The 24,698-nt window shown below is 45.4% G+C and overlaps 1 protein-coding gene across 8 annotated transcripts in view; it reads left to right on the top strand.

Moving 5' to 3' along the window:
* Nucleotides 1-24,682, top strand: part of FAM168A (family with sequence similarity 168 member A) — a 225,764-nt gene extending 201,082 nt beyond the window's left edge. For 6 of the 8 annotated variants that reach the window (XM_079103817.1, XM_079103816.1, XM_079103819.1 and 3 more), the window contains 5 exons: nt 3,608-3,733; nt 11,494-11,636; nt 12,959-13,133; nt 14,414-14,544; nt 15,424-17,580. In XM_079103817.1, the coding sequence (XP_078959943.1) occupies nt 3,608-3,733; nt 11,494-11,636; nt 12,959-13,133; nt 14,414-14,526 (557 nt within the window). In that variant the 3' untranslated portion in view covers nt 14,527-14,544; nt 15,424-17,580. Of the gene's footprint in view, nt 1-3,607; nt 3,734-11,493; nt 11,637-12,958; nt 13,134-14,413; nt 14,545-15,423; nt 17,581-23,588 lie in introns of those variants that run through there. The other 2 variants (XM_079103818.1, XM_079103823.1) reach the window with 2 other exon arrangements.
* The last annotated feature ends 16 nt before the right edge of the window (nt 24,683-24,698 follow it).

The following is a 24,698-nucleotide window of genomic DNA, read 5'->3' as shown; positions in this document are numbered from 1 at the left end:
TAAGTGGCCATTTGAAGATACAAAGACCAGTAAGACAGAGTCTCTAGTTCTCAAGGAGTGTGCAATTTATTGGGGAGACAAATAAGCCAGCCAAGTACAGGGACTTCTAAGAATCACAGGAATGGCAAGGATAATGAATGACATGGAGTACATGCAGAAGCTGAGGTCATTGGGTAGAGAGAAGTAAAGACTTTGTAGTACATGTGAATCTTCAGCTCATGATTGATGTATTAGTCTAAGTTACCAGGTACAGTGTGAGAAGGGACATACCAGAAGAGCTAGCAGTGTGGACAAAACCATGGAGATGTGTAGCTCTTCAGTATATTCTGGGAATGGTAAGCAGTTGCACTGTAGTGTGGACTGGAGACTTAATGAGATAATCAGAACTAGAGTGGGGGGGTCTTGAATGCTAATGGACTTCAAACCAGCCTCTATGCAGTAGAGAACCATGGAATGTTCTTAAGAAAGAGAGTTTTATGATTGTGTCTCAGATAGATCACTGTAGCTATAACTTAAAGATTGGAGGGGACAGGTTTAAAAATAAACAGAACAATGAGGAAGCAGTTGGAATAATTCAGGTGAGAGGTGCTGAGAGCTTGAATTAGAACAGTCTGCCACTATGGGTATGGGAGAGTAGATAGCTACCAGACCTAAAACTGGATGACACTTTATTTTTGACCCTCATGTCAATACTGTGAAGCAATCAGGGAATAATATTATTGCCATTTTGAGGTAACCAAAAAATTAAGTGACTTGCCCAAGATCCCATAGCTAATAAGTGGCAGAGCCCAGGCTAGAAAAATGCAAATTTCCTGACTCAGTACATTGTTCAGGATGATGGTCCCTTGCTGCCTCTCCTCTAAGTGTGCTTAACAGATTGTTCCAGTGTCAGAGGGTGTGAGGGTCCCATATCCAGGGAAGTGAACAACCCAGCACCTGGATGTGGGCGACTTGCTGTGACTGGCCCATGGCCCTTCACTGCCAGTGGTTCTCTTTTGTTCTGTCTTTTTGACTTGAAGGATGACAAGTATAATATAGTACACCGATCTTAAATGCACAGCTTAACAACATCTTCACATATGATACACCTATATATAGCTATCACACATTTCTAGGAAGTGGTTCCTTTCTGGCACCCAAGAACAGGCCTGCCTATCAGAGCAGCCTCTTCCACCACCATGCCTCGGAAAAGCTTCAGTTGGGATTGTTTTCATTCCACAACTAAGCTCTGATCACCACCAATAGAATGGGTGCCTTTAGAATTGTACTTGGAAGAGCAGGATCATCTAACTAATGAGGAGGTCAAGTTGATATTTGGTTTTAAGTTTTTACATGTATTCAATTATTTAAATTATTTAGTATTCAAATATACAGAAGAGGTATAGAAAATATTGCTTGTTTTCTTTAATGAAACCAGAAGAAAATGCCCCTTTATTCAGGAAAATGTATAGTTTGGCTCAAGGGATCACTTAGCGAAGACAATCAAAAGCATAGTCCCATTTGCTTTTTTCCTGGTGAATCTACAACATTGTTTTCCTGGGTATCATGCTGTCTTGTTCACTCCCTGGTTGGCGTGTGGCTGTGTTGCATCCCCAGCTAGATTGTAAGTACCTTGTGTGCAGTGACCGTGACCCGCGTGTTCCTGTCCACGGTGGCGCTCCCCTCAGTACTGAGTGCAGTTAGACCTCAGTACTCTTTGGCTAATTTTGATTTACTTAGTCACACAGCCCTTCAGGCTAATGTCAGACTTTTGACTAATGATGCAAATGATGGTGAAGTATGTGCCACTTGGAAGAAAAAACTGGAATGAATCAGGACCTCTAATTTCTCCAAATTTGTACAGCCGAATTCAGGGCTCCTGCTCCCTGGTGGAGTCCCAGTGAGGTTCTTGTGGGCATGGGCTTGCTCTATCTGACACCTCAGAACATGTTTAACCTTTCAGGTAGTTGTTTTGGGTGGCTGCAGCTTTCCAGCCACATGGAGTATCAAGTTCTAAATTTGAAGACATCTTGATAAGATTTTTGGCATTAATTGGATCCTTTGTTAATCCCCTTCATACCAGCCCTCTGCCCTCATAAAGAACCCAAGATGATTGCTTTAATGGACTTCTCTCCTCCTGTAGTATCTGCAGAGCCATGTCTGGATATCCAGAAGAGGCCCTGAACTCTACTTGGAGTTCTGCGAGGCCTCCACTTCTCTTTGCCAGAATTCTCCTTTTAGTGTCACTTTCCTGCCCATGATTTCCTTCTCATTCTTCAGCATCTGCTGTATATATTGCGGGCCATTAATGCAAGCAGAGTCAGCATATAACAGCTGCACTCCTAGCCTTAGTTCAGCAAAAATAGTGAAGTCCCTGACCTTTTCTAACCTTAGCAGTTCTGTGATTGAAGGAACAGAGACATTTGCTATTACCCAGACAGGCAGAGGGAGTTATGAAATCTCTCTGAAGGATAGAATATTCTTGTGGATTTAGCATATATAGGCATACTTCCTTCTCAGACTACACTAACTTACTTTAGCTCCTTGTTAAAATGTTTCAGTTATGTCTGACTGTTGTCTGTACAGTCACACCTCCTGCTAATATGCTTTTTAATGTCTCATATCAAAGACTCCCAAGACCTTATTTGAGTGGAAAAGATATTGCTAAAAATTATTCTTTTTACCATATATATAGAAATTTGGGTCAAGAATGTTTCTCCTCTAGTATTTGAAAGTATAGTAAAAAGTTAGGCATTTCTACCCTTTGGAGTCCTATTTCCTCTCTCCTTCTCCTCTGGGTGCCATGAAGGTAAGTTTTTTGAGTCAGTCCCACTTCTAGAACATATGAAGTATCATCTTTCAAATTTCTCAAGCTGATCTTTGAGTCAGCTGGGGAAGTCTCTACAGATCTCACACTGGGCCTCATCTTTCACACCTACCCCAAGTTGGCGTTTACTTTTGGGATGGCTTAAAGGATCATCTCTAATTTATGAGCTGTCTCAGGTGGGACACCAAGTTGCTCCTCAGCAGGATAATTCAAGGGTATGCAAGAGGTTTATTCTTCTGACCTTGGCTAGGTGTCCAGGATGAGTTAGCAAGTATCCCACTGGATAACTAGGAACACACCCACAGTGCCCTGTGCCTTTAAGCTCACATGGCTATAGCTCAATCCCCTTAGAGGATATGGTATTTCAGCAACTTATTAAATACACCTCCAGGTGAAATTTCAGACGAAAAGGAGGGGGGTTGAGTTGATATGGCCCTGTACACAAAGGCTGCCAAGTTGATCCACATTGTAAAATAGCTGAGGAATATACCAGAGCCTTATGCCAGGTCAGGTAGAAGGAGGCAGTATTCATGGACATGTTCATGGTTTTAGTAGTACATAGAAAATCCTGATGCTCTTTGCATAAGTGCAGATTTCCTTGTTTTCAATCACTTGGAAGCTCACTTCAGCACTGCTCCCAACCCACTAACCCATCTCAGAAAGGCTGAATCATTCTGTGTGTCTGAACAGGCCCTTTGGGTTATATGTTTCTGTCCAGCACAAGATCCTTGCTTTGTGTCTGTGATTGGTGGTGCCCACTTCTTATTTCTGCCTAATGCCATTCTTGTGTCTTCCCTTAAGCCACTCTGCTGATGAAACAGGCCTGGCCACAGAACTCGTCTTCCTGTGGCACTGAAGGCACCTTCCACCTCCCAGTGGACACCGGGACCGAGAACCGAACTTACCAAGCATCCTCTGCGGCTTTCAGTAAATACAGCCTGTCTCCTCCTTTCCTTGTTCCCCTTGGTTGGGACTGATTTGTTTCTTAGGAAGAAAGGAAAGGGGATTTTTAAAAATGACATACTATAAATACTACTTTAAAAGGTTCTTCTATCCATGCAAAAAGTCGTCCTTCCTCATTCAGGAAAGATCTCTTTGGTCATACACACCGCTTTAGAGAGACACATAACAGTGAGGGAGGGAGAAGGAATACTCACCTGACTGAGAAAGTTGATTAGGAAAAGACTGTTACTGCATTTCAGGGTAAAGGACAGAGGACACATTGTGAAGACCCATGTGTCTATGAACAGAGAGGGATTTCCCCCAATGCAGGATTTCTTAACTACAGCACTATTGACTTCTGGGCCAGATAATTCTTCGTTGTGGGGGACTGTCCACAATGTGCATTGTAGGATGTTTAGCAGCATTCCCAGTCTCTAACCAGATGCCAGGAGCAAAGTGCCATTATGACAACTAAAAATGTCTTCAAACATAGTAAATGCCTCCCCACCTTTTTTTTTTTAAAAGAAACACTGCCCTTATAGAAGCTATACTATGGGAACAAATTGACATATATATTGACAGAAGCCAGCAGGCCTGACAGATTGGTCATGATAATCTAGAGGCTCAGTAGAGTAACTGGTGCTATCATCTTTACATCTCTGATTTTTAACACAGTGGTTCCACTGAGGAAATGAGAACCAGTGGTTAGAAATCACTGAGTGGCATTTTGATTCCATATAAGGAAGATCTTGATGCCTTGAGGGAACTTTCTGATAGAGGAATGGCTGACTTTGGTTGTGGTAAGGACTTAGCCTCTGAGTTGTGCCACCTGGGGCTGTACAAGCCTTTCATGTATATTATAGTGAATTGCTAGTCTGCTAAGTAAGTAGATTAGAAAAATTCATTGTATTTTCTTTTCTTTAAAACATCCAAAGTCCTTTTTCCTTATTATCATTTGCCCCTAGGTGTCAATATCAACCTATATAGTGTAGCTCGTTTTTTGGAGAATGTGCTTTCATAATTCCCCTTTTATTTATTTATTTGTTTGTTTGTTTATTTATTTATTTTTCAATACTGAGCATTGAACCCAGGAGTACCTTACCACTGAGCTGTATCTCTAGCCCTTTTTAGTTTTTTTTTTTTTTTTTTTTTTTAAATGAGATCTCACTGAGTTGCTTAGGGCCTCACTAAATTGCTGAAGCTGGCCTCAAACTTGCTGTCCTCCTGTTTTAACCTCCCAAGTCACTAGGATTACAGGTGTGTGCCACTTTGCCCAGCACCCTCTCTTTTAGTCAACACTGTAGTCTTAAAAGTGATTTAGGTAGATTTTCATCCCAATATGAAAACTGAGGCTCAAAAAGGTAATATGCCCAGTGCTGCCCAACTAATAAGCAGCACAACTGAGAAGAGATAACACCCAGGGTTAAGATTCTATTCCTAACTTTTTTCATGAAGTTAAGTTTACTTTTAGAGGAATAACAGCTATAGAAACTTTTTCCAGATACCTCAGTTAGAATTGAAAGAACATATATAAAACTATATATGTTAATTGGCATAAAACTGTTCTCTCATACAACTACACATATGGAGATAAATACATGAGGGCATACTTACTATAGTGCAGTAAGAAGAAGCCTGGAGTAGAAGCCCAGAGTTGATTCTAGACTTGTTTCTGAGTAGCCTTAGATAAGTATTCATATTCATGCTTTGGACCTTCATCTTTTAAATGACTGGCCTGAATGGCTTCATCCTAAACATTCTCAAGAGCTATTAGACTCCTGATTCTCTTGCCCTGGAGCTGTGTGTCAGTTTCCTCCCTGCCACAGGGACTTCCTCTCCAGCTACTCTCAGTAGTTGGCCATAAAGCCTTTGTTCACTTCTTCAGGGGCGGCATGCTGGTTCCCTCCAGAGGCAGCCCTTTCCACAGTTAGGCAGCCTGAGTATCAGAAGCCTTGCCTTGTACTATCTGAAGGCTTTCTGAAATCCCATTGAAATGTCCAGTAGCCATGTCCCACTGTCCCCTCCCAGACAAGCTGTCACAGTCCCTGGAAGGGACCAAAATATATCCCTCTCTTACAAGTAATGTTTAAACCTGTGTAATTCTTTAATGAAGTTGGGATTGATTGACCCACTCTACCCACAAAAACTCCTCACAGCATTCATATTTTGTTGCTTCTAGTGTCATAGAAAATTCAGGGTGCTTTGAGAAATTCAGTTCAATTTCATCAACATTTGCTAAGCCTGTTTGTAATAAGGTCTCCCTTCTACTTATTCAGTTCTGTCTTGTTTGGGTACCAACAAGGAGAGTCAGAGGGCAAGGCAAGACTCGGACATAGACCTTTGTTTTGTCCAGACATGTAAACCTGGTAATCAGTAAATCTATTAGTCTCAAAGGTACTTGTGATGTGAGGACCAATGCCCTTGAAAGTGGTAGGTGTTCCACAGGTCAAAGGTTTATAGCAGTGAAGAAGGATTGAAGAGAGGCCTGAAAAAGTTTTACCTTGCTAATGTTACACTGTTTGATGGAGCCTAAAATTATGGTTAGGAACCTGAGACAAAGAACAGATAATCATAAAGCTACTTATATAAGGCAAAACTGGGACTTCTGATGATCAAATTCCTCTCATGATTTTGCCCTTAGTGAAATGGGGGACCCAGAGACCAATATATTAAATGCCCAAAACTGGACTGTAAAAACCTTTAACTCAAAAAGAACTCTGTCCAGGACAAGACCTCAAGCTCTGAACTCTGGACCCAGCTCTATATTAATTTGCTATGCAATTTTGGGAAAATGGCTGCCCTTCTGGGCTCCAGGTTCTTCCTCTGAAAGGGAGAAGGTTGATTGTGAGCCTCTCATGTCCTTAATGCACAGCATATCAAAGCCCTAATATTGTGACCTTCAGATTTAGAATTCCTTCCAGGATTACTAGGCCACCAGTGAGTGAATTGAGTCTAAGTTCACTTGGGTAAAAACCACATTTTTTTTTTTTTTTTTTTTTAAAAAGCCTAACAACTTTTTTTACTTAGGTGCACAAAGTAATAAACCCTTACTTTTGCGATACTTAAGGTAACCCAGACTATAGCAAAAGAGGAATTTTCATTGTTGCCCAAGGGTATCAATAGGACCACCAATCCCTTGTGGAAAGTCCTCTGCAATGATGTTCTCATAAAAGTCATACTGAGATACTCAGAGACTTAGAATATCAGCACCCTCAGAAAGACCCTCTGAAATTATCTAGTCCAAATAAGTACATTCCCTGAGAGAAATGAACAGACTCTCTGAAGGAGTCCAGGCTGAGGACCCTGAGTAGTTTTTGTAGCCTCATATAAGATCTTCCTGATACAAATGGTAACCTTGATTACCGCTGTGGTTAGAGGAAGTGTCCCTGTGAGCAGTCATTCTCTTTTAGTATCTGTTCGTTCTCTCATCTGTGAAATGTTTATGTCAGTCTGGGCCATCTCCAAGATCTCCTCTAGCTTGCAGCTCTGCTTCTCCCATCCCAAATTGTCTAGACAGATAAGCAGGACCTTCTAGATCAGCATCTCTGGCTGCCAAGGATGTTTTGGTTACTTATTTGTATTCTGAGTATGCGTGTGTGTCATTTTATAACATGAAGAAAGGGAAACATTCTCAGACAAGGTTATTCTTAAATGTACCACATCTAAAGCTCTCTCAGAACCTTTTGCTTTTCCTGAAAGGGAGAGTCCCTGCACTTTCTAACATGGTTGTCTTTGGGGCATAGAGGAGTTGGTCACCCTTTCCTGGTGAAGATAAAAATTCCAGAGTACATTCTTTAAGAGCATAAAAGTAAAATAACCAATAGTGTTGTCCTGTTAACTCTAAAGAATCATAAAATCATAGTATTTCAACCATAAAATTTTAGAATATTGGAATCCTGGAGTCTTTGTTCCAAGTTGGAACAAACCATACCAAATCATAATTTAACTTCTTTTTGTATTCATCCAGACCAGTCTTGGCTTGTGCACCCCCAGGACAGGAAGCTTACTATGTCTATACAGTGTGAAAAAAAAAAATAATAGCTACTCTGTTTGAAATGCTTATATTGTCCAGCACTGTACTGAGTGCTTTGTACTTATCAACATATTTGTTGCAGGAACTTTATGAAAGAGGTGTTGTTATTACCCCCATTTTACATGTCAGGAGATGATATATTCCACAGCTATTAAGTTGCAGAACTGGGGTCTGGACTCAGACTGTCAATCTCTGTGCTGTAGTACTCTCAGAGATAGGCATCTTCTGATTGAGGAAGCCCCTTCTTCTACATAGAAAAGAGATGCTCTCCATCCTGGCAGGACTCTCCACACATTGTTTTGCTTTATTTTGTCGTATTTCCTTTCCTTTTCTTTTCTTTTCTTTTCTTTTCTTTTCTTTTCTTTTCTTTTCTTTTCTTTTCTTTTCTTTTCTTTTCTTCACCAAGGATTAAACCCAGGTGTCAAATTAGGTAGAAAACCAGGTGATTGACCACTGAATCACTACCCCAACCCTTTTTTTGTTTGTTTGTTTGTTTGGAGACAGGGTTTTGCTAAAGTGCTGAGGCTGGCCTCAAACTTGGAATCCTCCTGCCTTAGTCTCCTGAGTTGCTGGCATTACAGGTGTGTGCCACCACACCTGGCTTGTTTTTGTTTTTCAAATAAGTCTTTCTTTTCTTTTTCTTTCTTTTCTTTTCTCTTCTTTGTTTTTAACTGGAAATTGAACCCAGGGCCTTGTACTTGCTAGGCAAGCACTCTACCACTGAGCTACATCCCCAGCCTTTGTTTTGTTTTCTTGTCTTGTTTGCACTACTCTGGGAACTAAACCCAAGGCCTCACACATGCTAGGCAAGTGCCTTACCACTGAGCTACATCTCCAGCTTCTCTATATCTTGTTTTATTCCTTTAAATCAAGGATCAGGAAACTTTCCTGTAAAGGACCAGATCTTAGATAATAGATGCTTTAGGCTTTTTAACCCTATGATTTCAGTACCTACCATTGTAACAAGAAAGTAGTCATAGTGGATTTGTAGTTAAATTAAAGATTTATTTACCAAACAAGTTGCAATTACAGAAGACCACAGAGTTTACCTATCTTAAATGTTATTAGTATGAATAAAATATTCTGTGGTACTACCAGGTGTGGTGGCACACATCTATAATTTCAGCTACTCAGGAGGCTGAGGCAGGAGGATCACAAATTTGAAGCCGGTCTCAGCGACTTAGCAAGACCCTGTTTGAAATAAAATATAAAAAGAACTGGAGATGTAGCTCACTGGCAGAGTGCCTCTGGGTTCAATTTCCAGTACCACCAAAAAAATAATAATTCTGTAATAGTTTTAGGGAAATATAGTCCCTTACATATCTCTCCATCTTCAGAGATTCACAGCTCATCAAATTATTTTAAAGACTTGTCAGGGCCATAAAATTAAAATAAAACAAAAACCCCCACCTATTTTTCTCTTTTACATTGCTACTTCACAAATTGTGGGACCTCAAAACTCATTCCTTCTTTTTTCTTCTCCAGTCAACTAGTAAGATTCCTTGTGGGGCTGTTGATATTGCTCAGTGGTGGAGAACTTGCCTAGCATATGCAAAGTCCTGGGTTCAGTCTCTGGGACCATAAAAGAAAAGAAGATTCCCTAGAATCAGTCTATTTTGAGAATCCCCTTTGTTTCTTAGAGAAGTAAACTGTCTCCAAAGTGAAAAGGTGCCATCAGATGGCTCCTAGATCTCTACAAACTTAGACTCTATCTTCCCACATGGTATCTGCTTCTTTTCCTGTGGTCACATCCCATGTTTAACTCCACAGTTTAGAAATCCTAGGGAATCTGCTCTATAATTCTCCTTCAACTTCCAGTTAATTTCTACTTCTTATCAGTTCTTCCTTTTCTTTAATGTATCTTTTTCACCCCATCTTCATTGCTACTTATTTCCCAAGCAAATTTGACGACAAAACATTTTTTTCATGGAATGAACTATAGATATGCAGGTGGGAAAATAAATGACAATTCCAGGGGAGATGATAGGACATCTTTTGTGCCAGCTGAGCAGCAGCTCTCATATCCTCTTGAGTCATCAGGGCAGAAAATACCAAGCTAAAGTTATGGTGTAATTGAGGATTTGTGCCCATGTGGAAGCTTGCTTTTACTTAAAGAGTTAGGATAGAGAAACCCTGTGATCTTAGAGCATGGAATTTTAGTTTAGAAAGAGATCTTCATTTTTAATCTACTGTTTTACAAAATAAGAAATCCAGGCCCAGAGATTTGGCAGTTGTCACTCAAATTAGGCAGAAAGCCAGACCAAAGTCTAGATGGCTTCTCTACCAATAAAGCCCCTTGCTACTTTGACCCCTAGTTCCTTCTTTCAGAAACAGTCCCTTGAGGCTTAAAGGGTCCTTAACAAACATCTTATAGGCAGAAGAAATGAAGCCCAGAGTGGTCCAATGACATCAGCCAGACCCATGTAGGATAGGACTACAGGGAAGAAGCCACCTTAGTATTTCATCACTAGGACTTCATAGCCAAGGTCCCCTGACACTGACCCTTCCAACTCAGAAGGAAAAATTTAGAATCTTAATTTTTTTTTTTTAATACTGCAGATTGAACCCAGGGGCATTCTACCACTAAGCTATATCCCAACCCTTTTTATATTGAGACAGGGTCTTGCTAAGTTGCCCAGGCTGGTCTTGAACTTGTGATCCTCCTGTTGGCAGTGTCCTGAGTAGCTGGGATTACAGGCCATCATGCTTGGCTAGAGTTTAGAGTCTTTAGGAGAAGTTTCTAAAAAGACTTGCCCTATCTGAGCCTCAGGGTCCCCTCATGTAACTGAGAGGATTGGGGGGTCAGTTGATAACTACCTAGTTCATTAGGATGATTCCATTTGGTGATTCTATAAGGAAACCTTCTCATTCCTGAGTGACTTGTGTCTGAAGTCCTTCCTGTAAACATAAGATTTGACCTTTTTTTGGAGGTCTTAAGGAAGCCCAGTTGTGTCTCATGGGCAATTGTGAGCTTTTTGAGATCTGAATTCACAATCCCCCAGCTTTTGTCCAGCCTACTGAGGTGCAGACATGGCCTGGGGTCTGGGTCCTGACTTCAGGCTCATGGGCTAAAGGTGACCCTCCCACAAGCCACAGGAGGGGAGGAAAAAGCCAGCCCTGTACAGCAATATTTTCAACAAAAGATGAGCATCTGAGAGATGTTTTGTGTGAGTTTTTACCTTCAAACTTGGTGGGGGGGAGGACAGCATGGTCAAGGGAGGTCCATATAAGAAGAAAAGGAACTAGAACAAGAATAAGGAAAAAAGCAAGACGGAGAAAGATAGATACTCTGGGATACTGGGATAAATAAGAAGACAGACAAGCAAGAAGATAGGAATGGGTGGGTTGAGGGGCTTCCACCTGTGTGCACCCACCTTTTTCAGACAATGTAGAAACCCAGGCCATCATAGCTGAAAGGGTCCTATAAGAGACTATCTGGTTCCAGCCTCTTACTTTGTAGATGAGAGTCCTTGAAACCTAGAGAAATAAAATATCTCCAGAAACATGTATAGCCCTGTGCACCAGGACTGAGGGAGCTACCTATAGGGCCAGGGCTCTCTGGGTTGAGCCCTGTTCTCTTGTTTGTTCTCATTTGTGTTTCCAGCCTGGATTCAGCCCATCTTTGTCTGGGGAATTGTGACTGGTACCTGCTGCCTTCTAGCACTGCTGTTATGCCAACTAACTGGTGGTCTCTCTTATTTCCTTGGTACAGGATATACTGCAGGGACTCCATACAAGGTCCCACCGACCCAGAGTAATACTGCTCCACCCCCCTACTCCCCATCACCCAACCCCTATCAGACGGCCATGTATCCAATCAGAAGTGCCTACCCCCAGCAGAATCTGTATGCACAGGTAGGTATACATGGGCCTACCTCTTCTGCAAATAGAGGACCCTCCAGACCAAATGGGGTGGGTTGGGTAGGGTGAAGAAGAGTGGAGGGTTCATGGGTCCTTTAGTGATCATCTAGCTGAATTCCTTTGTTAAACAAATGGGGAAACAGACCCAGAGAGGGGAGTGTCTTGTCCAAGGTCACACTGTGAGCTATTGGTTGAGTCAGGGTGAGATCACATATGTCTTAGTCTTCCCTAACCCCACATCCACTCTTCCATGATAAAGTCTGTGAACCAAGAAGGAGAAAAGTGCCCAGGCTCTGACACCAGTGCCCTGTGACCTTGGGCAGTTATTCTGTCTGTGCCTCAGTGCCCTCATTTGGACTCCAGCTGAAGAATGTGTGCACTCTGGGAGGGTGCCCATGGCACGTTCTTCTGGAGTGACAATTCAACACAAGGTGTAATTGGCAAAGAGAATACTTTTTTTAGTTTAAAAACTAGCCGTGTAGAATGTAGAACTTTTTTAAAAAAGGAAGAGGCTTGAGATTAATTTTTCTCATTAATGGAAAACTGTATTAGACTGTGCTTTCAGACGTCTGAGGTTACATTGAAGCCCTTGTTATTATTTAGTGGAAAGATACTAAAATTTTTGGGTTAAGATGATCTCACGGGCTTTTGTCTGCTCCCAGTGCTCAACAGACATATGAACGGTAGTAGCAGGAAGAGCCAGGCGATCCAGACACTGGGAAGCCACCTCGGACCTCTGTCTCCATCCTTACTTTTTGGTCAAAGGGAGATAGATAGTAAGAGACATCATGGAAAATGCTGTTGACTGATGGCACTTTCTCAGTGTGTAAACTGCCAGTACTCACACCAGTCTGGTGATCCCTCAGCACATATGCATAGTGCTCTGGGATTCACCAGCCCCATGCACATGCTTAGAAACTGATCAATTGTAGTCCCTACCTTTAAATTTTAGGCAGCTTGTAGAAGTATAGTTCAGTAAAATGCAGACATTTTAAATTGCTAGAATGAAGGGGGCCCAGAAAAGAGGGTTAAAGAAGTAGAGCTTACCCCATTAGGTCATCATGGCAGCCCTGGGAGCAAGGAAAGACAGGTGTCAGGGAGACCAGTAGCCGAGCCAGTATTGAGCTAACCACAGTTGTGTAGTAAGACAAAGCAGGGCTCCAGTTGGAGCCTAGGCCTGTGTCCCTGGATCAGCCCTTCTCCCCTTCCCATTCCGTAGGGTCTGGGAGGAACAGAGAGCCCCACCCCCAACTACTTCTCTCCATCCCCTGCCACTTCTTCCAAGAGCCCATGTGACCTCAGTCTCTTTCCCCCAGGGAGCCTACTATACCCAGCCGGTGTATGCTGCTCAGCCCCATGTCATCCACCATACCACGGTCGTCCAACCCAACAGCATTCCCTCTGCCATCTACCCAGCGCCTGTTGCTGCCCCCAGGACCAATGGCGTGGCCATGGGCATGGTGGCAGGCACCACCATGGCAATGTCAGCAGGTGAGAGCAGTATCTACCTTAGCATCCCTCCTCCTCTAGGAACTCCTGATGGAGCAGAGAACAATCATGTACTACTGATTGCCACATAGCATAAGAAATCCTATGCTGAGATGTTCCAGGGACACAGAGGAAGGACCTTCTAACTCTGTCACAGAGATGAGAAAGTTTTCACCAAGGAGGGGATATTGAGCAAGGCCTTAAAGGGTGAATGGAGACCAAGCAGAGAGGTGACAGAGGGAAGGGCAGTACAGGCAGAAAGAATCCAAAGGTGGCAAGTTGATGGACTAGAGGCAGTCGAAGGCACCTAGGAAATAGGGGCATGGATGGGAAGAGTGGTTGGCACAGTGGCAAGGATAAGGTGGTGGAAAGTCTTGAGGATCTTAAGGTGAGGAAGCTGGCAAAGGGCTTCAAGTAGGAGGAGAGGGTTGGGTTTAAACCTTCTCTCTAGCTACAGGCTGGAGGCAGGACCAGAGGTAAAGGCTACAAGCAAATAGGCCAATGAGGAGGCTGTCACTGCAGATAAGGAGAGAGACCATAACATGAGGACTCTGGTATCAGCAGGGGGCCCAGAAAAGAGGGCACAGGGCAATGTTATTTAGCAGGCAGAAGTATAAGGACCTGCGGTGAAGGAGGAGGGAAGCAGGAGTTCCTGAAGACCCTTGCAGAGCTTACCAGAGCACTGCCTTTAGTGAACCTTGAGAGTAGGGATGGGGAGTGCAGCTTCAGGAAGGTCTCTGGGTAAGTTGACACCTAGAGAGAAACTGGGCTTTCCCATTAAGGGTGAGAGAAAACCAGCGTCTTTGACTAGCTTGTAGAAACCCAGACCTTAAAGAACCAGCTAGGTTACCATCTGAGAAAAGAGAGGGCCAGGAGTAGAGTGGACATTTGGATTCTATTCTGTCCTTTACATTAGCCAGCTTTACATTCTGTCCTTTACATTAGCCTGATACCTGCTCAGGGCCTGCCCTGTTGTTTAGGTCCTGGGGACCAGGAATCAATAGGTCAGACCAGTGCCCTTCCTTAAGGAACATCCAGGTTAATGTGAGAGATACAAGCACAGACACCAACAACTACAGCTTGGTGTGTGCAACAAGAGAATCCCACAAAGAAAAGCAAAAGGAGGCTTCCCAAGAATAGTGGTTAATTCTCTCCTTCAGCTTCCGAAAAGATACCCCTAAGGAGGTAAAGCCTGACATGGTAGAGAAGGTTCATGGTTTCCTCCTCTCCACCCGGACCCTGGTACAGACTCGTCAGGTTTCCTCTTCTCTTTGTGTGCTCAGGTACTCTGCTGACTACACCCCAGCATACCGCGATTGGGGCTCACCCTGTCTCCATGCCAACATACAGGGCCCAAGGAACCCCTGCGTACAGCTACGTGCCCCCACACTGGTAAAACCTTCAGCCCATCCAAGTGAGTGGGGCCAAGGTGAGAGAGGTGGGGGAGGGGTCCGTGTAGAAACTGCCTCAAAGCTCCCACTTGAATCTGGAGCCTAGGTGTTGCTTTCCCGTTCCAAGATCTGTAATTTCGCTCTTTTTTGTATGTATGGCTCCAGGTATTGAACCCAGAGTTGCTCTTCCCCTGAGCTACATCCCCAGCCCTTTTTTGTTTTTGAGACAGGGTCTTGCTAAGTTGCCCAGTCTGGGCTTGAATTTGCAATCCTCCTACTTCAGCCTCCCGTCACTGGGATCATAGGCATGTGCCACTACACCTGGCAGTTTTTACTCTTCTTAATAGCTATCATTTCATGTGTTATCTCATAATACTCACAGTAGCTCTGTGAATTAAGAATCATTAGGTCTGTTTTGCAGATAAAAGATATAGCTCAACACTATTCAGCCAGTAAAAATTGAGCTGAGACTTGAACTCTAGTCTCCAAGTACTAAATTCTGTGCTTTTTATTGTATAGCCTTCAGACTTCTGTGGGCCCCATTCTTCAAATGAAATCTTACTGATTTTAGCTCTGGTTTGTGGCAAGTAGAAACTTGGGGTAGGCCCTGACCACCAGCCCTCTGTTGCCCTCAGCGGCTTCTGAGGCAGTGCCTGTGAACTGTAGGATTCTAAGGATGTCACTTGGAATTTGCCCTACAGCAGCATCTACCTTGCCCTCCACCTCCTCTGGAGACAGCTGATGCTAGAACACAACTTCTGCGGGCAGGGAGAAAGCAGCTCCACTGGGAGGACATGGAGGGCTCTGTTTAGGGCTCCCAAGTTGACAGAAGAGGGTTCAGAGGCTTCCTGAAGTGGCCTGTGGAATATCACTGTCACTGATGGTTTCCCTTCCTCCTCCAGATCTGGAGTCACACATTGTATGCAACTACTCAAGTCTTACACCGGTGCTGGAGCAGCTCCGTAGCAGCACCACCTCTATTTTCAAGAAGAGACAACAGAAGTGCAAGGGTCACTTTATGCATCTTTAATGATTTTGGTTTTTATTTTTGGTTTTTGTAAAAGCTGCTTTTTCTAATCTCCTGCCTTTCCCCCATTGCCCGTCTCTTAGCTGCTGCCCTTCCAGCTCTACCCCCTTCTACCTGATCAGGCCACATCCCCTCAGCACTTCTTTTCTCCCCAAGCATCTTGTCCCCAGGATCCCAGACTAGTGGCAAGCAGAGTGGGGTTTATTGCAGTGGTTCAGTTGAAGGCTCAACTTCATTTGAAGAATATAAACAGATGTGGCCCTCAAGCGCAGGGTCAGAACTCAGAGCTATTGAGCAGGCCACATCTCTGGGTAATCGTTCTTTTTCTGTTTTTTTTTTTTTTGTTTTTTGTTTGTAAGCAAAATTAGTTTAGGACATTTCTACTCCTGACACAAATGAAATGTCTTCTGAGAACCATTGCAGCAGACCAAGAACAAAAACACCTGTTTATGTAGGAGTGTTATTAGCAGCTTCATGAGAACCTGGGGAAACCAGAGTCTTTGGGAGAATTGGGGGAAGGGTGGGGGGAGGGGGGACTTGGGGAAGGAGAGGAAAGAAGGGGAAAGAGGTGCTTGCCTAATGGCTTTGGTTTGAAAGGTCTCTGGCCATATGTTCTGGGCCCGGACCTTCTGATTTGCACAGTGATGATAACTGACCTGGCACTTCCTCAAAAGGTGATTTTGACCTTAGACCCGCCAAGCAGCTGCAGGGTGGTGGGATCCCAGCGTCCTGAGGACGTGGAAGGCCAGGTTCCCTGCATAATCCTGACCTCGGCCTCTGAGCCCTCCTAGACCCACTCTGATGAGGAGCTTCTTCCTGATTAGAGTGGGAACCTGTGGCATTTCTCTCCCTTTCCCTTCTGCCTTTCCCAGTGCCAGGGCTCACCTTGGCCAGCCTCCTGGGTACCTTGTGCCATTCAGGGCCAAAGTGAAGGAACCACATTCCAGGTGGGTGCTGGCGGCTCTGAAGGTCAGGATAGTGAAGGAAAAGCAATAGCAATAAACATTTCATAGACTCATGGAACTTAAGGGACCTTAGCAATCATCTCATCCATTTCCCTGTTTGACAGATGAGGAAACTGAGGCCCAGAGAAGAAGAAAGGACTTCCCTAGACCTCGCAGTAAATTAGCATTAAATGCAGCCTTCCTACCTAGTGGTATGTTGCCTACAAAAATTTACCTAGGGATGGATAGGCTTGGTTTTGTAAAAATTAAGTCAGCAGCGCCCACACCTGGTGAGCTCTGGAATGATCTCTGGGCTCTCATTTCTGCTCCTTACCCTCACGGACTCCAGAGGTGGGGGTTGAAGACTGATCTGAGGCTACCTGGGGGCAGATGGCAGGAACAGAAATTGCAAATGAAGAAATAGCATTTGGAAATTCTGTGAAGACATCTGGAACTTTCATCCTGTGCCTGACTCCACCCTAGGAAAAGGAGCAGGTGGGCTGGCTGAAAAGGAGAGGCCATGCTTTTAGGACAGTAGCCCCTCGTCCTGAGAAGAGAGGAAGAGAGTGGGAGCCATCAGGAGAGGAGGACGAGGATAAGGCCCAACAGACATGGGCTCATCTGGGAGAAGAGGGACCCCTAGGACAAAGCGGCCCCTGCTAGTCTCAGCCAGGAGCCTGACTTGCCCAGCACCATCCTCCTGTATCCAGCACATAGCTGGGCCAGCAACCCCCCCATGGGGTGGCGCAGGAACATTTTACTGTACAAAGTGGGATCATTGACAACATTTGGGATTTTTAAAATAACTTTCATTTTAAATTCATGTAAACTTGGACATACCCTTCCCCCTATCTTCCATTTCTCCCCTTTAGGAGGAAAAAAATCAGGAAACCCTTGGGTCATAAGGACCTCAGAAACTGTCTAGCTGTTCCCAGGAGATCAGAGCCCATCAGCATCCTTGGCCCAGAGCCAGGAGTTTGGGGGCCACTTTCCTGGCCCTCCAGGGAACTTCAAGACCAAAAAGAAAATCCAGCTATTCTGAGAGGTCTGTTCTGGGGTGCTTGATGAGGTTTTATTTTTAAACAACATGAAGTTTTCCAGTGTTAATCCATTTTTTGCAAATACTTCCTCCCACCTTCTTTGGTTTCATAAAGGTGGGTGAAGACTCTTCTAGATTATGTCATATGTGTTTGAAAAATGCCAAAATATTAATAATGATAATAATAGGAAACGATTGCATTTGTCAGGTGCTTCATAGATTTCAAAGCACTTCACAGCCTTTTAATTTACTGGTCCAGAGAAAGACAGGGTCAGTTACTCTACCCATTTGACAAATGAGAATACAGGTTATAGAAGAGAGGGAATAAGCCCAAAATGAGCTGAATGCTGGGATCCTGACAGACTTCACTGTTGACCCTGTCGCCTCTGGGTAAGCTGGGTGGGACCACAGAGAGTAGGGAAAAAAGGAAGGGACCTAGGAATGACCTTGTAACTTTTGTTCTTTCTACACCCATAAGTAAAAACTAACATCTATACCTCACGTTGCACAGAGCAGTTTAATATACATCATGTGGTTTAACCCTGAGAAATGGTGATTATGCCTACCATTTGATCCATAAGGAAACTGAGGCTCAGAAAAGTAGTGACTTGCTAATAACAGCAGAACCTCTTGGATCCTAGGCTGTGTGCTCTCTCTCTGACCCATACACAGGCCCATGTACTGAAGTATCTATGCTCAGCACCTTCTTAGCCTCTGGTGTGTAATTCAGGACCACAGGGAAGCCACGAGGTAAAAACAAGGCATTGAAAAGCTATGGTCTGGAGGGGCCCAGGCCCAGAACCCCTTTGTCATGATAAGCAGTGGAGCCACAGTTGAGCTGGCCTCACCCTCTTGTTTTGACAGAAATCCATAAGCCTGACCAAGCTTAGGGAGTCACTACAGAGGGACCGAGCCCAGGAGAGCAGGGCAGTGTGCCTCTGAGAGGATGAGCACAGCTCTGGCAAAGGTCATAGGCATCTGGCAGGAGATACTGTAGGTATCAACCAAAAATTCTGGATGATACAGTGATCAGGCTGGGCAGAAGGTCAAAGCTGGAAGGGTCCTCCCATTGCAGGAAGGCAGCAGACCAGAGAATAGAAGGGACATACCCATGTGACTCAGCCACAGCATGCACAGCCTTCTCCATCCCATGCTACTGCCTCTCCTCAGCTAAGCACTTTGGTGGCCAGCGCCAAGGATAAAAGTGGTTCCAATCACCGGACAACACTTGTGGCTTCCCCGACTGCCACTCAATCAGCCTGGGGCCCAGGACGCTTGAGTCAGGGAGCTGGGTTCCCCAAAATATTGAAAGCCTAAAACTTCATTTTTTGTCATGCTTTTAAAAAAACAAAAAACTTCTTTCTGTGAGATAGACGGTTGCTGTTCCTTCTTATTCTTCTGGCAATGACCCTGAAATACATCCCCTACCCTGAATATTCAACAGGGGCACACACACCTGTCCAAAGTTTTTAAGGTATGTAAAGTGCTTTGATGTTGATTCCCAAAACTTTGGTTTTATACATAAAAAAACTAATGTTCAGAGGGTTAAGAGACTTGCCAAATGACACACTACACACAGCTGAACACACTACACACAGCTCCTGAGTGAAAGCCAAGATTCAAACTCTTGAAATCCCCTGCTCCTTCTGCTGCCACCTGCTGGGTCTCTCAGTGAGGCTAGAAAGGAAGGGCTACCTGTCTGCCCCCAAGCAGAGGGAAACTTTATGGAGGCCTGGGAAGCTCAGTGCTCTCAGAGTAGCAGATTTTTATGAACTTCTGCTTTGGGCCAAAACCTGTGGGATAGGCCCTGGGGACCCAGGGGTATATCGAGCTGGCAGCACAGAGAGGATGAGAATTTGGATCAAAAGGCTAACTTAAAGCACTTTGCTGTCACAGTACCCAGTACTGAAGACATGTTCAACGATAGCTCCAGGCATCTTTTTCTATCGAAAGACCCATGTCTCTGAGAAACCTACGGCACCCTGGCTTTCTGACCCCTGAAAGCCTACCAATGTCCAGATCAAGCAAGTTGGCACTTCCAGGGGGCCAGCCATGGCCCTGAAGAGCCAAACACCTATCTCAGCTGGAGTCCCAGGCTTGGTCTTTCATGGGTGAGAACCAGGAGCAAACATCAAGTAAGCAGGCTGTGAGCATTCTCGTCCTTTCCCCTCACCGCCCAAAATGTTCCGAATTTGAGGTATCTTCCTTCCAGAGATCTGAAGGTGCTTCTTTGGAGGGCTTAGTTTGTTCTGAATTGCCTTCAAAAATGAATCTCATGTAATAGGACAGCTCCTTGGTCACCAAGTTCTGGCATCCTTATTGTATAGACTGGACACACCTTTGCTGACTGAGCAAGACCAGCATATCAAATTCATTGGGTCTGCTCTGTGGCCAGAGAGCATAGGCTTCACTGTGAGCCCTGTGGTCTTCATCACCATGGATTGACTCCTCAAATGTAGTGGAGTGGAAGTTCGTGAAAGCTCTGCTTTTCCACCCCATATCACCATATCACCACTGGTTGTGCAGCCCCTGGCTTCTTGCCATCCTGGGATTCCAGAGATGGGTAGGGAAAAGCAGGCTTGGTGCTGGTGTGCAAGCCCCACCCACTCCCCAAAGCAGGGGTCTGTGGAAGAAACCCAGCCCCGCAACTGGGCAGATTCCACACCTAGGCCTCTAAGCACTTGTGGACATGCCCAGCTAGTGTCAGGATTTGTCTTTTACCCATCCATGTCCACACTCCTAGAAAACTCTTCAGAAATTCAGCATTACATGGTTCCAGGACCCAGCCTTCAAAATTTCTGGCAGGCTAGCTTCAACATTCCATGGCCAACCTTGCCTGAGCCACACTTGGGTTCCACCTCTTCAGCTTCTCCTATGGGTATTTTCTATCTCCAATGCTGTTGAGTCCAGCCCAGCAGCAAGCCAAGGAGCACAGGGGATGAAACTGGCTGCCACAGGGCCAGGGAGGGACACAACAGCCCCCCTTCACTGTAGCTGCATCAAAATCCTTAGGTGCCCTTGCTGTGGCAGAGTCCCTTTACCCATTCCAGCCCCTGGTAGAGGGGGAATTTTTCTTCCTGAAGAGAACAGATGTAACCACTTGGAAGATAAATATCAGCCACTGGAAATCAAATAGGTGAAATCAGTTTTGGGCCTAACCCCAACCAGACCAGCATGCTCCCGGCTCCAGCCTCCTTGTCATGCCTAAGAATCAAGGAAAGAGTGGGACTGGGACTGGCCCAGAGATCTCCTCGGGTCAGCCAGATTGCCCGAATCTGTGTTGTGGCTCAAGCTCCTCTATAACCAAGGGGAGGTTAAGGCTATGCTTAGCACCTTGGAGTTGTCTGTGATGATCTTAAAAGGCCCCGGACGGGTAGGTCCCCTTGGTGACTTCAAGTGTCTGCATCCCTTTCGTATCACATGACAGAGAAGCCTGTTCTCATGGCATGTAACATCCCTGTGAAGAGAGCGTTGTATATGATTTTTGTATTTTTTAATTCATTTTAATCTACAGGTTGGAATCTAATTTTTAAATTTTATTGGAACTCACATTTTAAAAAGAAATAAAAACATTTAAAATGATGATAATAATAATAATAATAAACTTTTGACCAGTGTCTTCCAAGTAGTTTGATCAAAGAATTTATAGGTGTTTTCAAAACACAACGTGGAGTGTAAAGATTGGAAAGCCCCACGGCCTCGCTTGTGCGTGTATGAAGTGTAAATCTGGTTTTGTTTTGTTGTTTTGGATTCCTTTGGGTTTTGTTTTGTTTTGTTTTGAAGATCAGATAGTGATCGCTCTGAAAGATTGAAGCCAAGAGTTTGTAACTATGATATTTACTGTAAACTGTAGAACATTCAATAACTATTAAAAAATGTTTCCAAAAAAAAAAAAAAAAAAAAAAGTCCTAGGTGACCAGACTGAGTGGTTCTTGGGGGAGGGAGGCACAGAAAATCCCAGCCAGTAAATTCCCTGGGCTTCTCCCCAGGTGATTCTAAACTTGTTTCACCAGTGCATGCCTCTCCACATTGCAGAGCTGTGAAATGGCAACTTTAGCACCTGGAATAAGTTGTGTGACTGGAACTCAGTGAGGCCATTCATTGCTGACATCTGCTGGGGCTGGGGCATAGCTCTGTAGTGCAGTGTGCCTAGCATGCAGGGGGCCTGGGTTAGATACCCAGTGCCCACCCCAGCCAAAAAAAGTTATGGAGTGCCTCCTTTGTGGCTGGTGCTTGCCTCTCGTTTTCTGCTTGTTGACCGCTTAACACAGTCTTCACAGCTGGCTAGGAGGTAAGTCCTGCCCGTCTTAACGGGGGAGGCCCCCGGAGGGTAAGTGCTGTGGCCGGTTACAGAGCTGGTGAGGGGCAGAGTTGGAACTCCTGCTTGGTCTGGCTCCAGAACCCAGACATCAAGGCTCACATTCCCCTGCCCATCCCAGACAGGTGCTTAAAGGGTGGATTTAACCACATGGGAAACCAAGAAGGCTTTGGTGGTTTATAGTTACAGGACAGTTGACAGAGGCCACTTAAGCAGTCATTAAGTGTTATCAGTTTTACCTGCTAAACATCTGAATCTCTTGTCCCCTCTCTGGGTGATGATACCGCCCTAGTACAGGCCCAGGCTTCTCTCCCTGGGCCATTGGGCCTTACTAGGGCCTGACCCAGGCAATTCAGTCATCACATGACTGCAGCCACACCAGGTAAATGGAGGGAAAAACAGGCCCATTAGCGTGATCACTTGGAAAGACTAAAATCAAGCCTTTGTCGACATATTTATTATAAGTTGTGTATTGTTCAATAGTATGTGAAGCCCTGGGTTCAGTTTCAGGGAGAGGGGGAGGCAACAAGACTTGTTCTCTCCAGTGCTTTCCACCAAACTACTTCCTGTACCTCCATGGCCCTCCGCAGCATCCCTTTCTGTCCCTGACTCAGCTTGAAACCCAGTGGGTGGGAAAGGCACCTCTGGCCACCAGGATTGCCACTGTGTCACAGCACTCAGTTTGTCCAGGGCAGGATGGGATTTCTTGGGCACTCAGCGTCAGGTCCTAGTGTCAGGGCTGAGGCCAGGGTCAGGGAGGGAAGTTGCAACCTGGTCCCCAACCCCACCATCCTGAGGAGGTGAGTGGAGGTCAAGCTCAGCACTCTTCCCTCAGTGGAGAGCTCAAGAGCTGAGAGGGCCTGCATGGTGGTGCACAGGTGGTATGCACCTATATCCCAGCAACTTGGGAGGCTGAGTCAGGAGGAATCCAAGTTTGAGGCCAGCCTCAGCAACTTAACAAGGCCCTAAGCAATTTGATGAGACCCTGCCTCAAAATAATAAAGAGAGCTGGGGATGTGGCTCCGTGGTTGTGTCCCTGGGTTCAGTCCCCAGAACCAAAAAAAAAAAGAGTTAAGACGGTTGCAGGGACTTGAAGTGAGGAGATAGGAAAGCTTCAGGGAAGTGGGGGATGGAGGCCAGGAGCATTAAGCACACCCCTGCCTGCCCCTTAGCTCTTCACCCCACTCTTAAGAACTACCCTGAACACCCCAAGAGACAGACCATTCCTCTCAGTGAGCAGGAGGCTGGGTGGGCAGGGGAGCACAGTACTCCCCTATGATATGGGTGTCCCTAACAACCTGGGAAGTCCGGACAGCCTCAGTCTCCACCGTGGCTGGCATGTGTACATGCCTGTCCCCAGGCTGGTTCTGCAGGTAGGAAAAGGACATCCGAAGACCACAGTCCAGCCTTCCCCTGGGGGAAGAGGCCAAAGCAGGAGAGTGGGTGGGGGTCCATTGTCTCATCCTTACATACCCCGCCCCCAAGTGAGCTGCATACTGTCCAAGCCCTACGGTGAAGAGGGGTGGTTGGCTGGCTGAGGGGACAGTCAAGTTGGAGAATTTGAACAACAGGCAAATAGAGATGCCAAGGGCCACCCTGCAGCCCCCAGGAACATTTCCTTTGGTTCACTGGTTACATGGACTAGTCATCTATCCTGTCCTAGATTTTGATTTGACATCCTTTATTGCTCCAAAAATTTCCTACTGATGTCCAGCATCCCTCTCTCCTTCCTCTTGTAGTATAGGCGAAGCCTTGTCTCCTGCTTCCTCAGGAGCACCCCATTCCTTTCCTACTCAACTGAGAAACCCCAAAGAGAGAAGCCTGTGCCCTGGTACCTGGGGAGAAGCAAGGGGAAGTGGAATCTCAGCATGTCTGCCCACCTTGGCTTCAGCCTAGAAGGCTTTGCTCTCTGCGAAGTCAGGATTCCTGCAGCACCAGCCTGGTCATTTATGCCTGCTTTACAAGAGGCCCAACTCACATAGGCCGGTACTCTGCACGCCTCCCTGATTCCATCCAGGGTCACTTTCTAGCCCTTCAGCCTCTCTCTGGGTAGGCCCATAGTGTTTACATGTGTCACCCTCTGCAATGTTTTGCTTTGTTTTATTCTGGGGTGTGGGGAATTGACTCTGAGCCCCTTGCATATGAGGGCAGTGCTCTACCGCTGAGGTACATCCCTAACCCTCTTTGTTTTGAGAGATGGTCTCACCAAGTTACACAAGCCGGACTTGAACTTTTGATTCTCCTGCCTCAACTTTTTGAGTAGCTGGGGTTACAGGCATATGCTACTGCCTCCGGCCACCTCTTTCCATCTTTAAACAAAATTGCAAACATCAGTGAAGTCCTGACTTCACTAGAAACAATCTCTCCCATAACCTAAGGCCCCAGTGGCCATGGCCTGACCCAGCCAGGCTTCTGCATGGAGCTGTCTCCCTCAATTCACTTGGACGTGGCCTTATTCTCTCACTGCTCCCGAGAGGACTCCTTCTAAATCCATGTCTTCTCATGGGTTTAGTCCTCCTAGCCCAGCAGCAGCACCTGGCATCGTAGCCCATTCTCCTTGTCACCCCCTCACCCGCTTCCTAGCTGCCAGGACACCTCCTCTCCTGATTTTCTCCCTGCCAGTGCTTTCTCTGCCAGGTCCTGGAGCAGCCCAGGATCTGCTCTGGGCCTGTTCCCTGTGACATGTTCCCTCCCAACCCAATACTGGCATAAAGGTCCATCTAAGTGATATTGTTGCCAACCAGGTCTGTCTCTTGAAAGCTCCAGACTTCCGTGTCCAGATGCCTTAGGACACCTGCCAGGGCTGTCATAGGTGCCCCCAGGATGGCTCTTGCCCCACCCAGCTGGCC

The sequence above is a fragment of the Sciurus vulgaris genome (assembly GCF_902686455.1).
Source record: "Sciurus vulgaris genome assembly, chromosome: 11".
Taxonomy (NCBI): Eukaryota; Metazoa; Chordata; class Mammalia; order Rodentia; family Sciuridae; genus Sciurus; species Sciurus vulgaris.
The sequence above is the reverse complement of the archived record's forward strand: the minus strand, read 5'-3'. Positions and strand labels throughout refer to the sequence as shown.